This window comes from Cydia splendana, chromosome 18 (genome assembly GCF_910591565.1).
Source record: "Cydia splendana chromosome 18, ilCydSple1.2, whole genome shotgun sequence".
Taxonomy (NCBI): Eukaryota; Metazoa; Arthropoda; class Insecta; order Lepidoptera; family Tortricidae; genus Cydia; species Cydia splendana.
Genome location: NC_085977.1, coordinates 2,962,949 through 2,977,550, shown reverse-complemented (window position 1 = coordinate 2,977,550; position 14,602 = coordinate 2,962,949). Strand labels below are relative to the sequence as shown.

Sequence of the window (14,602 nt, the reverse complement as noted above, 5' to 3'; positions counted from 1 at the left end):
TTACATCCAAAAAATATTATTACACGATATAAAGTAGATATTTATTTGTTATTATTTAAATAAAATGCTAAATAATACGATATTTCAACAACAAACTTTTTTAATTATTTGGCTGAATGGAACTATCATTGCCATGTTGGCAGTCGTAACTAGAAAAAATGAAAAATTAAAAAGTAAAAGTGGCGTTCGGTGATTTTCACTCAAAATTTACATGTACCTAAATAATTCATCTTAAACTGCAACCGTGTGAGAGTTTTTGTGTAAAATGAGTTATTGTGATAAATTTTTGTAATGTATTTATCATCCCTAATCGTAATATATGGTGCTGAATTAACAATATCATTCGGATTCAAGGGAAATTCGTAACTGTAAGTATGTAAACAATATCTACCACCCTACCATCAACTAAATGATGACGTCACAAATGGCATGCGAGGCGTTTTCGCGCGAAGTTTAAACTAGCTATAATAAAATGCAATTATCTATGTTAAATCTTATGAGTATAACTGAAATATAGTGTTTTTCGGAACTAATACAAGCGTACCGACGATATAAAAAGGGTTTTCAAAATTTGTCATCAGGCCTATTCTGTTGATAAACATATTTGTTATCTTCATATCACGAAATATATGCAAGATGCAAATATTACCCCTTGTTTGTGGTATTATCAATTGATTTAAATAAAAGGCATGTTTATGTTTATAACATTATATATATTATTTATTAAAAAATGTTTTACATATAAAAATATACACTGAAAACTGGCAACTGGCAACTTAATAAAAAAATAGACATTAATAAAGCGCATTCACAAAGTTTTCAGTACCTTTTATACAAATAACATTAGGCATGCCTACCTTTTACACTTTACACACAGATACACTACACTTTACATACGGCATTTTACACAGATTTCCAACTTGTATTCATACATTTCTTCACGGTTAATTAATACGCTTTCCAGATGCGTTATGACTCGGTTCCTTCTGAACCCACTAAAGTTGTAAATTTCACTCTGGCTGCTTCAACAGCCGTTGCTCCGCATTTAGCACATTTTCTATGTGCATTGCTGTAATCCATGTAGGTACAGACTTACAGTCTTAAGTGGTACGTAGCGGTACACGTTGTATGTATTATTTAAAGAGTTAATAAATAAAATTTTCGTTATGAACTTTAACCACAGCAGTTCAACAGAGTCATTGACAAATATATTTTTTATTATGGTGGGTAGACGTACCTACCCTCCATATATTTTATGAACATTGATAAAGACAGTTGGAAGCAAATATTCATTATAAAACTTAATCGCATGTAATTAAGTTTTAAGCGTTTTAAGTCCCGTTTTATGATTAATATTGTATAAAATTCGTGATAATTTAAATCAGAGTTGGGAGCAATGTTGCTGTAGAAAAATGTTTTTATTTTTATTACTCGCAACTTTTTCCCGGAGGCCAACGCACACATAGAAGATTAAGGCGCACACATGCGCAATTATTTGGGGACATAACTTTCTTAGGAAGTGAACAGGCCTTGAGTTTGACGTTTAAAATGCACTTGCACTGCGTGGACCATCAAAATCGCCGCAGACTTTTCTTGGTGTAACTCAAGTGCTCCTAGTGAGTATTATATTCTTTGCTCAAGTGTAACTACACAATAATGTAAATTTATACTTGGTCAAGCAGATCTTGTCAGTAGAAAAAGGCGGCAAAATTGAAAAATATATACATACGTATACACCCACTTGCCAGAATTTAATTTGCTTTAGATTTTAATTTGGTTAGGTTAGGTTTGAACTGCGACCCTTACAGAAAAGAAATGCTACTGGAAAAGTGGGTTAGCTTAGGTTTGAACTGCGACCCTTACAGAAAAGAAATGCTATCAGAAAAGTAAGTTCCATAGCGACCCTTACAGAAATCAAATGCTACTAGAAAAATGGGTTAGGTTAGGTTTGAACTGCGACCCTTACAGAAAAGAAATACTACTGGAAAAGTGGGTTAGGTGAGGTGAAATATTCTATTAAATAATATTATTACAATTAATAATATGGACAACAACACGTATGGCACTCGTACGTTCTGGAATCTAATAATCGGGTAAACAAAGAGTATGTCACATCATTTTTATGGTAAACAAACAATTCGGGCTAATGAAATTCGGGCAAATAAAATTCGGGCATATGAGTATTATTTTATATAACGTTCGGACAAACAATAGACAACCAAAGGGATATCGTCTCATAGAAAATTTGAATTTCGCGCCTTTTTCTACTGACAAGATTTGCTTGACCATCTATATCTCATGTCTTCATATAATTAACAGCAGTACACACGTCGTCGCTAATATACCTAAACAAAGTCCAGTTACAAAACAAAGTCCCTCGCAGCGTCTGTCTGTTTGTGTGTTTGTATGTTTATTCGCGATAAACTCAAAAACTACTGAACATATTTTCAAGAAATTAAAACCAAAATATTACTTTGCTAATCCGCGAAAAGATAACGTGCTAGTCAATCAGTGCTAACCCGTTATACTTACTTGCGTATTTTTACATGCAATTAATATTCCCACCCTCCCACCGCAAAAATAAATACGCAAATAAATATAAGAAACCACCACCAAAAGAATAAACCTCGACACGTGTTTCGCCTCTCTACGAGGCATCCTCAGGAGTTGTTGACGGTCTGACGCCCGGCAACGGAATGACCTGTCTAGAATGGTCGGCCATATTTATACATTGACCACTCCCCCTACCGTGCAAGTGTGAGTGAGATGGAAAAATTCGTAATAACGGCGATGACGCAACATTCAATTGTTCGTTAAGAATCATGCCCCTATTGTTGTACCTAATTATTTCCAGTTGTTCCAGAACACCCAAACGCAATCCCTTTTCGCAAACATGTAAAATATCAAAAGAATGATTCTCAGATAAAGTGTGACCTGTATCTAATAAGTGCTTTGCAAAATTGGACTTCTCTGGATGGTTATGTCTATATGACGCAACATGCTCTTTATACCTAGTAGTGAAACTACGGCCCGTTTGCCCCACATACACTTTATTGCAATCGTCACAGGTAAGCTTATAAACTCCAGACTTTTTCCCATTCTCGATCTTATCTTTGCCATTGCAAAGCTTCGAGTGCAAAGTATTATTTGTCTTAAAGGCCACAGGAATGTCGTTAGACTTCAAAATTTTGTAAATTGCATCAGACAACTTGCCAACATAAGTTATGCTCGCTTTATATTTCTTAATCGGTTCAGAGGATCGTGCCGCATACAACATAGTGTTGACCATACTATTCCGCTTTTTCCTGATGATACCATCCACAACAGACTTATCGTAACCATTCGAAACTGCTAAGTGATAAATATTATTTAATTCAATCTGATAGTGTTCATCAGAAAGAGGCACAGTCAACATTCTATGCACATAACAATGAAAAGCAGCCAACTTATGCTGCCACGGATGCGTGGAAGAAGCCGGGATAACTGTATCGGTATGTGTAGGCTTACGGTAAATTTTGAACTGATGCCTGTTGTTTACTTTAGTGATTGTTAAATCTAGAAAATTCAATGAGTTGTCTTGCTCTAGTTCCTTTTTAAACTTAATTTTTGGATGCTTACCATTAATTTCAGCAATAAATGCATCCAGCAGGCCCATACTACCCGTCCAACAAATAATCAAATCATCCACGTATCTAAAATAGTATAATATATTATTGTTGCCCACAATATGCTGGTTCTCAATATGGTGGTTGGTTATATGGTTGGTTGGTGGTTATTGCTGAAATTAATGGTAAGCATCCAAAAATTAAGTTTAAAAAGGAACTAGAGCAAGACAACTCATTGAATTTTCTAGATTTAACAATCACTAAAGTAAACAACAGGCATCAGTTCAAAATTTACCGTAAGCCTACACATACCGATACAGTTATCCCGGCTTCTTCCACGCATCCGTGGCAGCATAAGTTGGCTGCTTTTCATTGTTATGTGCATAGAATGTTGACTGTGCCTCTTTCTGATGAACACTATCAGATTGAATTAAATAATATTTATCACTTAGCAGTTTCGAATGGTTACGATAAGTCTGTTGTGGATGGTATCATCAGGAAAAAGCGGAATAGTATGGTCAACACTATGTTGTATGCGGCACGATCCTCTGAACCGATTAAGAAATATAAAGCGAGCATAACTTATGTTGGCAAGTTGTCTGATGCAATTTACAAAATTTTGAAGTCTAACGACATTCCTGTGGCCTTTAAGACAAATAATACTTTGCACTCGAAGCTTTGCAATGGCAAAGATAAGATCGAGAATGGGAAAAAGTCTGGAGTTTATAAGCTTACCTGGCAAACGGGCCGTAGTTTCACTACTAGGTATAAAGAGCATGTTGCGTCATATAGACATAACCATCCAGAGAAGTCCAATTTTGCAAAGCACTTATTAGATACAGGTCACACTTTATCTGAGAATCATTCTTTTGATATTTTACATGTTTGCGAAAAGGGATTGCGTTTGGGTGTTCTGGAACAACTGGAAATAATTAGGTACAACAATAGGGGCATGATTCTTAACGAACAATTGAATGTTGCGTCATCGCCGTTATTACGAATTTTTCCATCTCACTCACACTTGCACGGTAGGGGGAGTGGTCAATGTATAAATATGGCCGACCATTCTAGACAGGTCATTCCGTTGCCGGGCGTCAGACCGTCAACAACTCCTGAGGATGCCTCGTAGAGAGGCGAAACACGTGTCGAGGTTTATTCTTTTGGTGGTGGTTTCTTATATTTATTTGCGTATTTATTTTTGCGGTGGGAGGGTGGGAATATTAATTGCATGTAAAAATACGCAAGTAAGTATAACGGGTTAGCACTGATTGACTAGCACGTTATCTTTTCGCGGATTAGCAAAGTAATATTTTGGTTTTAATTAGTATGGATTTCCGCAAAGTAACGCCTGATTCTATTCACTATATTTTCAAGAGGTTTTCACCTCTCAATAGAGTGATTCTTGAGGAAGGTTTAGGTGTAATGTAAACTTGTATAATTTGTTAACCCGTGCGAAGCCAGAGCGGGTCGCTAGTGAAATTATTATTCAATGCAACACTGCCACTGCCAGTCGGGGAAAATAATCGTCTGAAAGTCCAGTGTTGCTCTTTTAATTTGTTTTCAACATTTTCAGTCTTGCCAGATATTTGACATTCACACTTTATTGACAGTTGACACTGACAGTATAGTATATTATTTTTATAGCGAAAAGCTGCGTCTCAAGAATTAAATTTCCACTGTGCGATAGAAAACTATAACATTTTGCTGAAAACGCAAAATTAGACAATTGATACGTGGTTTGTTTGAAATATCGATGCAAAATGTATGTATGTTAGCGAAATGGGTGACGAAACTAAGGAAGAGCGGCAGGACAACGAATATGCGGCTTTGGAGGTTAGTTTGTTTATTTTGGTAACATATTCCAATTACATGTTCTGTGCAAATTGGTTAAAATCTCAATATAACTGTTAACAACATGATTTTGAGGTTATATACCTGTATGTATGTGTATTAGGGTTCCGTACCCAAAGGGTAAAACGGGACCCTATTACTAAGACTTCACTGTCCGTCCGTCCGTCCGTCCGTGCGTCTGTCACCAGGCTGTATCTCACGAACCGTGATAGCTAGACAGTTGAAATTTTCACAGATGATGTATTTCTGTTGCCGCTATAACAACAAATACTAGCAAAAAGCAGAGCTTTGTAAGGGCTCGCGGAGTTTTTCTACCTAAACGCCGCTTACTTAGCTACCGGACCGCGACTTTGATCCAGTCCGAGGCTTGTTCCATGTTCGATCGAGTGGGTACGTTATAAATCCGTTAAGGACGCAGCAATAAGTGAGAACAAGAAAGAAATATACTGACCCCGGTCGCTGTCCGGTACGCCTGTCTGTTACAATTTTTACTTTGTCCATTAAAACGTGTCCAGACGACTGTTTGACACGACGACAAATTGCCAATATCATCCACACGTTATATACAATTTCATAAGAGCTTATTACATCCTACACGGTCGCCCAGTACTTTTTGTAAGGAAACCAATATTGGCTTTCCTACATATTGTTGGGTCAGCGAGCCAATGTCCTTGAATTTATTTTTGCGTCAACACCACACAATTGAGCGAAAAACTATCCCGTCTGGACACCTACTGGTGGTAATCACGCTGCTCCGCACATAAACACACATATAATTTGCTCTCCTAAGTGCTCATCAAGACGAGTGAGATGGCCAAAAGAGCGTTTGCCTATGTTGCACCAAACCTGAGTTCCAATAGGTACTGCCAGGGTTCAGCATCAGCTCTATCTTGGGTGCTACTCTCCTAAGTGCTTATCAAGACGAGTCGGATGACCAAAACAGCGTGTGCCTATGTTGCACCAAACCTGAGTACCACTAGGTACAGCCAGGGTTCAGCATCAGCTCTATCGTGAGTACTGCTCTTCCAAGTGCTCATTAAGACGTGTCGGATGACCAATACAGCGTGTACCTATGTTGCACCAAACCTGAGTTCCACTAGGTACTGCCAGGGTTCAGCATCAGCTCTATCTCGGGTGCTACTCTCCTAAGTGCTTATCAAGACGAGTCGGATGACCAAAACAGCGTGTGCCTATGTTGCACCAAACCTGAGTTCCACTAAGTACTGCCAGGGTTCAGCATCAGCTCTATCTTGGGTACTGCTCTACCAAGAGATCATCATGACGAGTCGGATGTCTAAAACAAGGTATGTCTATATTGCACCAAACCTGAGTACCACTAGGTACAGCCAGGGTTCAGCATCAGCTCTATCGTGAGTACTGCTCTTCCAAGTGCTCATTAAGACGTGTCGGATGACCAAAACAGCGTGTGCTTATGTTGCACCAAACCAGAGCTCCACTAGGTACAGCCAGGGTTCAGCATCAGATCTATCTTGGGTACCTACTACTCTTCTAAGTGCTCATCAAGACGAGTCGGATGACCAAAACATCGTGTGCCTATGTTGTATTAAACCCGAGTTCCACTAGGTACTGCCAGGGTTCTGCATCAGGTATGTTGGGTACTGCTCTACCAAGTGATCAACATGACGAGTCGGATGACCAAAACATCGTGTGCCTATGTTGTATTAAACCCGAGGTCCACTAGGTACTGCCAGGGTTCTGCATCAGGTATGTCTGTCAGAAAAACAAATGTGACGTCCCACGGTCAAAGGTACCTTATGGCGGGTATAGAGTTATGCATACCCCAGTAATCTACAATAAATAAGCTATCGATAACACAAAAGATCAACCTTCTAGGTTGCGTAGTTACAGAGATATGATTTTTTGAAAATAATGTTGTGAAATTAGCAACTTTACGATAGAGAAGTTTTAAGTTTAGCCGCCTAAAAAACTATGTTCCTGAAGTAAGTTACATAGTTGACTACAAATAATAATACCTTATATATGTGAGATTAAAAAAATATTGCGACTTGTTCTGTAATGCAAATAGAAACTTTTGATATCGACTGATTTATGTGTATACTAGCCAATCTCTTGAAAATAAAGTTTTATTTCATTTTCACGATTGATTGCAATGAGCTCTCAAGATTTAAATTTTATCTATTAGAAAACGACACTGACAGACAGTTTAAGCAAAAAACAATACCGATTTAGAGGTGAAAATGTATTTTCTGACTTTTTCATATAAAATCACAAAATTGAATATTTTTACTTCTAATGTGACACACAATCAATTTTTCTGAGCACATATGAAAGAAATTCTGTCATTCAAATGAAATAAATCCTAAAACCCCAACTAAATACTATATTTAACCCCTTATGCCACTTTAAACTTACATAACAATAACAGTATTTGCTCCATACATTTACGAAAAGGTACCTTATGGAAATAAATCTAATAATACATCACTACAAAATATCAATCATATTACAGTTTATCTTTTATGAATAGAAAATATTAATTTACATTAAACTGCCCCAAATTTAATTAGTTCTTCGTCATAATAATCTTAAAAAAGACCAATAATTTGTATGTAATGAAAAGGTACCTTGTGATTAAGTTACATGATGAGGCATGATGATGATGGAACAGTTAGGATAAACTAATAATATTTTGGGGTTAAGATGGTATAAATCGTCTATTTCTTATCAATAATATATTTCGGTTGCTATTGAAGATAAGCGGCATTGAGGTTCAATGACCTCAGATATTCCATAAGGTAATGCGTCGGGTATTGGCATTTTTCAGCAAACCAATGGCTGATTTACTGCATGCGACCAAACCAAATGAAGATTATTCTAGTTAAGAAAGACTTGACGAGAGTAACTTTGGTATAATAGCAGGCTACTTGGATTTGTAATGTCGGTCGATGTACGGTTATAATATTTGCGAGGCGCCCCAACCAGAACTGAAATTATCAAATTAGTTTTGCAGAATGCTAATACAGTTCTCTACCAAACTTCTTTTCCCGTATTGACTAGTTTTTTTGGGAATTTTCAATCTTTTTTCCATAAGGTACCTTTTCTACTAAACTCTGAGACGACATTACTAGGCTTATAACTAACTTATAACAAAAATAAAAACAGGTAAACAAACGGTACGCATTAAGGTTTCAGATCACACAATAAAAAAATATTGAGCATTTTTTCACCTCCTTTACAAAACATTTCATATCTCCGAAACTAGAAACCCTCATAAGGTACCTTTTCCCGTGGAACGTCACAAATAATTAACATTAGCACGAATGTTAATTCATCACTTCTCCAACAGATGGCGTTAGTAGTAATACAAAGTGTTATTCCTTTATTTTATTTTTTTAGGTTTATAAAATGATATTTTTATGTTTGATAACACATCTAGACATAAATTTAAATTACTATGTTAAATCTCAAACCTAACAGTGCAGTAGTTTTTCCGTAAAGTGTACCACAAGGATGCATAGATTGTCGTATAGTGATAGGGCTCGCTTCGCTCGCCCTAACTAAAAACAGAATAAAATAAATATTTAAATGGGGCTCCCATACAACAAACGTGATTTTTCACTAAAGTTAAGCAACGTCGAGAGTGGTCAGTACTTGGATGGGTGACCGTTTTTTTTGCTTTTTTTTTTCGTTTTTTTTTTTGCATTATGGTACGGAACCCTTCGTGCGCGAGTCCGACTCGCACTTGCCCGGTTTTTGTATATTTGTATATCTTTTTTTTACTTCTAAGCCATAATAAAACATATCTTAATTCAGATAAAAACAACTTATCTGAAACATATGTGAACCAACACTTAAATTAGCTGGAACAATGTAATCTTCATTAATAAAGGAAACCCTTTCTTATGATTATTATTCATTTTAAAATTCGATAAATATATATTATTTAAATGATTATGATTGGCTGATTACCTACACTACAGGTTTACCTCTATCAAAAATGTATTTCAAATAACAAACTCAAAAATATCTTAAAGACTCTCATACACAAAGGCATCCTTACAAATCAAGTTTTCATGTTTCAATGACAATTGTTGGGTAAGTACACATTATGTTGCTATGAAAAATTTCAAACAGAATATTCTTATCTCCGGTTGCAAGTTTTGCTTTTGTTGCTCTTTTACATTTAAAAAACAGACCACCCAACAATCCAGTCTTGGCATTGGCATTGCACAAATTAATACATAAAGAGGCCCACAGATTACCAGTTTGCTGGATAATATCAGGCTGGCAGTTAAAAGCAAAAGCTGACATTTCTGAACAACTGACAGGCCAATATCGTCCGGGGAACTGGTAATCTGTGGGCCCCTAAAAAGTCTAGAGTGGAATATGCTACTTATTGTGATTGAATAGCACCATCAATAAACATTATATCAAAATATAACATCAATGTACAACTTTATTTATTTTTCAGTCCATATTTGGTGATGCAGTGTCTGACAACCGAGGGCAAAACGCCTGGAAGGTGTGGCGTCCACTGGATCTGATGCTGACACTCCATCCATTGCATAATTCGAATGTGCAGGGCGTCCATTGCTCTGTTACGTTACATATAACATGCTGCCCAAACTATCCTGATAAGTATGTCTAATCTATACAATAGCTGATAATATGGTTTTCAAGACAATAATTATTTTTTAAATTTGTTGACATTGCATGCCAAGGCCTAAAATGCTAATAGTTCCCTAAATATGCCTGCTTGGATATAACATAAGTTTTTACATCTATTTTATAAACTTTCAGGCCACCGGATCTCAAAATCCACAAAATGCATGGTCTGTCAACGGAGAATGCCACCAAACTCCTGGACGAGCTGGATGCGTTGGCTCAACAGTTGTGTGGAGAGGTCATGATATTTGAACTAGCTCAGCATGCACAGGTAATAACTGTATATTTTACAGGCTTTTATTTAACTTGCAATGTTTGTTTGTTTGTAATATCTTTGTTTGGCCATAGAGAAAAAAGTACATAGAGCGCTCACTCCATACATCAGATTTGTTACCAAAAAGACTATTATTTTCGTAGGCGACATCTAGCATCGAGTAGCGGAATTATCAGTAGATACCTACTGCTACTTGACAATAGATGTTGCGGCGACCGAAAAGTCTAATGCTCAACAATTTTCAGCTAATATTATAACCAGACTAACCGGAACTCTATTTTCAACTCCTTCTGCTTATAATATTAGTTGTAAATTGTTGTTCAATACAATTTTCGTGAGTCGCCACACGAGAGACATCTAATATCGATCGATGCTAGATGTCGACTACGAAAATAATAGTCTTTTTGGTACCAAAACTGATGTATGGAGTGAGCACCCTATTCATACTATATTTCTCTATGGCTTGGGTCAAATCTTGCAAGGTAAATTAGACCCACTTCCCATTAATCTATTCAGCTGAAACTTCACATACATATGTAAGTTAGGTGACAATGCAATATTATGGTATGATCGAGCTGGAAAGAAAAAGCTGATCTGATGATGGAGACCGTAGGTGGCCAACTGGCCATGGGAACTCTGATAAAACAATATAACCTAATTGTGTTTGGGTTTGTTAGAATTGTCCCGAAAGGTATTAGTTGCCTGTTGAAAGACAAGTACAGTCAGCAATAAAAGCTTCTATCAAAAATGATATTTTTGACAAAAATATTATTTTTGTCCAAAAATAAATGATACCTGCTAGCATGAGTTACGTTTTAATAACAACAGACATATTAAATATATTAAAACAGGTCAGTCACGTATTTTAAGTCGATTAACGCTCGACATGTTTCACTGCGTACCGAGGAGTGTCATCAGGAGCTTGCGTTGACGGTGACGGACCGGCGCATTCTGCGGGCCGATGACCGTCAACACAAGCTCCTGATGACACTTCACATGTAGCGCGACTTCAAGTATAGACTCGCGCTCGAGAACGCAACTCATACTAGACCGCCTGATGGTGCAAAAAAGGGGACAACCACATTTTTACGCAATATAAAGATTTATTTATAAGTTTAAGTACAGTCAACGGTAAAAATATGGGTGTACAAATCATTTCAAAAATATATCCTATAACTCTTATGTCAGTGAATTAAGAACTATGGGACATATTTTTGAGTAAGTTGTCTACACCCATATTTTTACCTTTGACTGTACCTATTTGTAATCAAAACTTATTGTTATGCTTTCAGCAATTTCTACATGACCATAATAAGCCTACTCTTTCTTTCTACGAGGAAATGTTGAAACAGAAGACAGAGATGGAACAGCTTAAATTGCATGATATGCAAGTGAAAGAAGATGAAGAGGTAACCCAATATTTCAAACATTGACTTCAAAATTCTGTTCCTGCTTTCTTTGCCAAAAATAAACTTCCGTTTTTTTACTATGTACAGAAGAACTGTTTGTGTCTGTTAAGAGTCCCACAAACCTGCCACCTAAAACAACATGCTTAAACTACATGAAACTAGGCATGAACATTTCCTCCTAAGGCCCAAGGTCCTACCTATAGTATATAATCAACTCTATTTCCTACACTATAGGTTCTAATTTCAATGGCAAATTTTGGAATTTTCATTTGTATGGCTGGGCCTTGGGAGGATATGTCTGGTACTAGTTTTTATGGCTAAAAATTGCTATGCAAAGAAAATAGAGCGAGTAGAAGGTATGTAAAACCTCTACCCACTGTAATTTCTTTGTGCCGCATACTTAAGTTAAATTCCATGATACCTAAGAATCATTAGGGTATATCTCAGGACGGGCCTTACGGGCACTGAAAATGGTACTAGTTCAGCGGTGTCACTCACGAGTTCGAGCCAATCGTGCAGTCTAACGCAACTAGTTGTTACCAATCGCGCGCGTGATGCGAACTCATCAACCAATCGCGTTGTAGCGGTGTCACACCGCTGTACTGGCCCCACTCATGTCCCATTCTTATTGCCCGTAAGACATCGGTTACATTACACGCTAATTCTGGCGTCAATTCAGTCCGTCAGTCCATTCGAGTTTTGACTGATGCCAGAATGATGGAAAATGGACACGGTTACACGATCAGTCCAGACTGACAACAGACTGATAAAATTACGACACAGTCGCCGTTTGGACACAGAACGCAACACAGTCATTTAGTCTTATCTAATATGGTGACTGACGCGAGAATGACACGAACAGGTTACACGATCAGTTTTCTGTCATTCAGAATGGACTGACGAATATTATCTAAAAATTTAAATTTTCATTAGTCCAGACCATCAGTCCATCAGTCCGCGTATTACACGATAATTCTCCCGTCAGTCTGACCAGACTGATGGACTGAACTGACGCCAGAATTAGCGTGTAACCGATGTCTTACCGTGTAGCCGATGTCTAAGGCCAGTCCTGTGATATATGTCAATGCTAAGAATATTGTTTTAAAATGAGAACGTAACTTCGATCGTATGGCGGCGGCTAGGTTCGTGGAGAATATTTCAAAACTGCATAATTTTAACTTGCAGAGAAAAAAAATTAAAGATGAAATTCAACGAAGGGAAGATATCCTAAAAGCTGCCGGGAGACAAAGGATACATAGATCTAGTGCCAGTCAAGAAAATAGCACCGATGGATTAGAGGCTCCGGAGTTAGTCTAGTGAGTATTCTAATTCCAACCATATGTACACTGGTATTAGGTTGAATTTAGGTACAATAAACAGTTGCCATATCATATCATTCAAGAAAATAGCACCGAAGGGCTAGAAGCCCCAGTTAGTCTAGTGAGTATTGAAATTTCAACCATATGTGCACTTTTATTAAGTTGAATTTACAATGAAACTGGCCAGATAGAGCCATTAGGTTACGATATTTATTTTTAAAACCCTATTGCTGCGAAACATGTTCGTCACTTTGGAGTTACTTCATCAAAAGTGCAGTAAAGATTGGATTTGTATGTTTTATCGTTTTATACACACCACACTTCAGCACTAAAGCTCTGTTTGCCCAGGATAACGGTGCCGTCGTATTCAAGACATATTTTATTTCATTAATTTATACTTACATTGTTCTTTATTTACAGCTACGCAGACAAGGCGACACCAATAAAGACGTGTCGCAGTGAAAGTGTTAGTGTGGCGTGTACTTGCAACATCAAGTCTGCACAGGTAGTGCGCGTCACACAACGGAACAACAAGAAGGTTTATGTTGGGAACTGTCTAGGTAAGTTGCCAGAATCCGAGTTGAGGCAAATCATTTTATGCGCCTTTTTTTTTTAGTTCTAACATACACAATAAACAAATTTACACATTTGAAATTTCGCCAAACTGCGGAACAGTTTGTTGGCGAATAAATCGCTCTATTTTAGTGCGTAAAGAAAGAGGAGAATCGCGGCGCTAAAAGGGCATACCTGGGACGCTTGGTAGGGCGGAGGCCGAAAATCTACGGTTGGGTTAATTTTTAAACTTTTCACTTGTTTTTTTACAGGCCACTCATCCAACGGGTCAACGACCTACCTAGCAATAGACGATGAGACCGGCGAGCGGCTAATAACCAAAAAATGGCTCCTTCCCCCCGCCACAGACTTCCAAACCCGCAGTAGACAACTCAACTCTATCCAACAAGACTTGAAAAACATGTGCCGCATCACTAAATCAACTCTACTACCGTACACTGCCATGGAAATGTCAAAAGAAACTACTAAACGAACTGTCAAAATCTGCATTTACATATTCAGAGATTTCGTTTTAGGGACATCTTTAAACTACCTAAGGACTATGTTAAAAGTGTATAAAGATAAATACGAGGCGTTAAAGTTATTAAGGCATGTAGGTTTAGGTGTCTTCAGTGCTTTGAAAGTGTTACATGAAGTTGGTGTAGTGCATAGAGATGTGAGGAGTGAAAATGTGTTTTTAGATGATAGTGGAAATGTGAAGCTTGTTGGTGCGAGTTTGGATATGAGATTGTCCGAGATGATGGAGGGAGAAGATTATTGTGATAGGTAAGAGAGGTAATTCTGTTTTTTCTTCACATCTATATTTTTTTAGGCACGCTCCCTGCGCGCTTTAACCTTCTATTTGCATCTTTATGTATTCTACACAACAGTAATAATACTAGATTGTTAACCAAGAAGGGATGAAAGGCACTCATTTCAGTCGAG

The 14,602-nt window shown here is 37.3% G+C and overlaps 1 protein-coding gene and 1 long non-coding RNA gene across 2 annotated transcripts in view; one reads left to right on the top strand and one right to left on the bottom strand.

Moving 5' to 3' along the window:
• The window catches only part of LOC134799381 (uncharacterized), a 31,107-nt gene extending 19,118 nt beyond the window's left edge, over positions 1 to 11,989 (bottom strand). The window contains exon 1 of the long non-coding RNA XR_010145389.1: positions 11,957 to 11,989. This is a non-coding gene — a long non-coding RNA (uncharacterized LOC134799381). The remainder of the gene's footprint in view (positions 1 to 11,956) is intronic.
• LOC134799360 (eIF-2-alpha kinase GCN2) overlaps positions 5,281 to 14,602 on the top strand; it is a 40,298-nt gene continuing 30,976 nt past the window's right edge. The window contains exons 1-7 of the mRNA XM_063771770.1: positions 5,281 to 5,438; positions 9,910 to 10,076; positions 10,239 to 10,374; positions 11,670 to 11,786; positions 12,972 to 13,102; positions 13,526 to 13,665; positions 13,930 to 14,443. Of these exons, the coding sequence (XP_063627840.1) occupies positions 5,370 to 5,438; positions 9,910 to 10,076; positions 10,239 to 10,374; positions 11,670 to 11,786; positions 12,972 to 13,102; positions 13,526 to 13,665; positions 13,930 to 14,443 (1,274 nt within the window). The 5' untranslated portion in view covers positions 5,281 to 5,369. The remainder of the gene's footprint in view (positions 5,439 to 9,909; positions 10,077 to 10,238; positions 10,375 to 11,669; positions 11,787 to 12,971; positions 13,103 to 13,525; positions 13,666 to 13,929; positions 14,444 to 14,602) is intronic.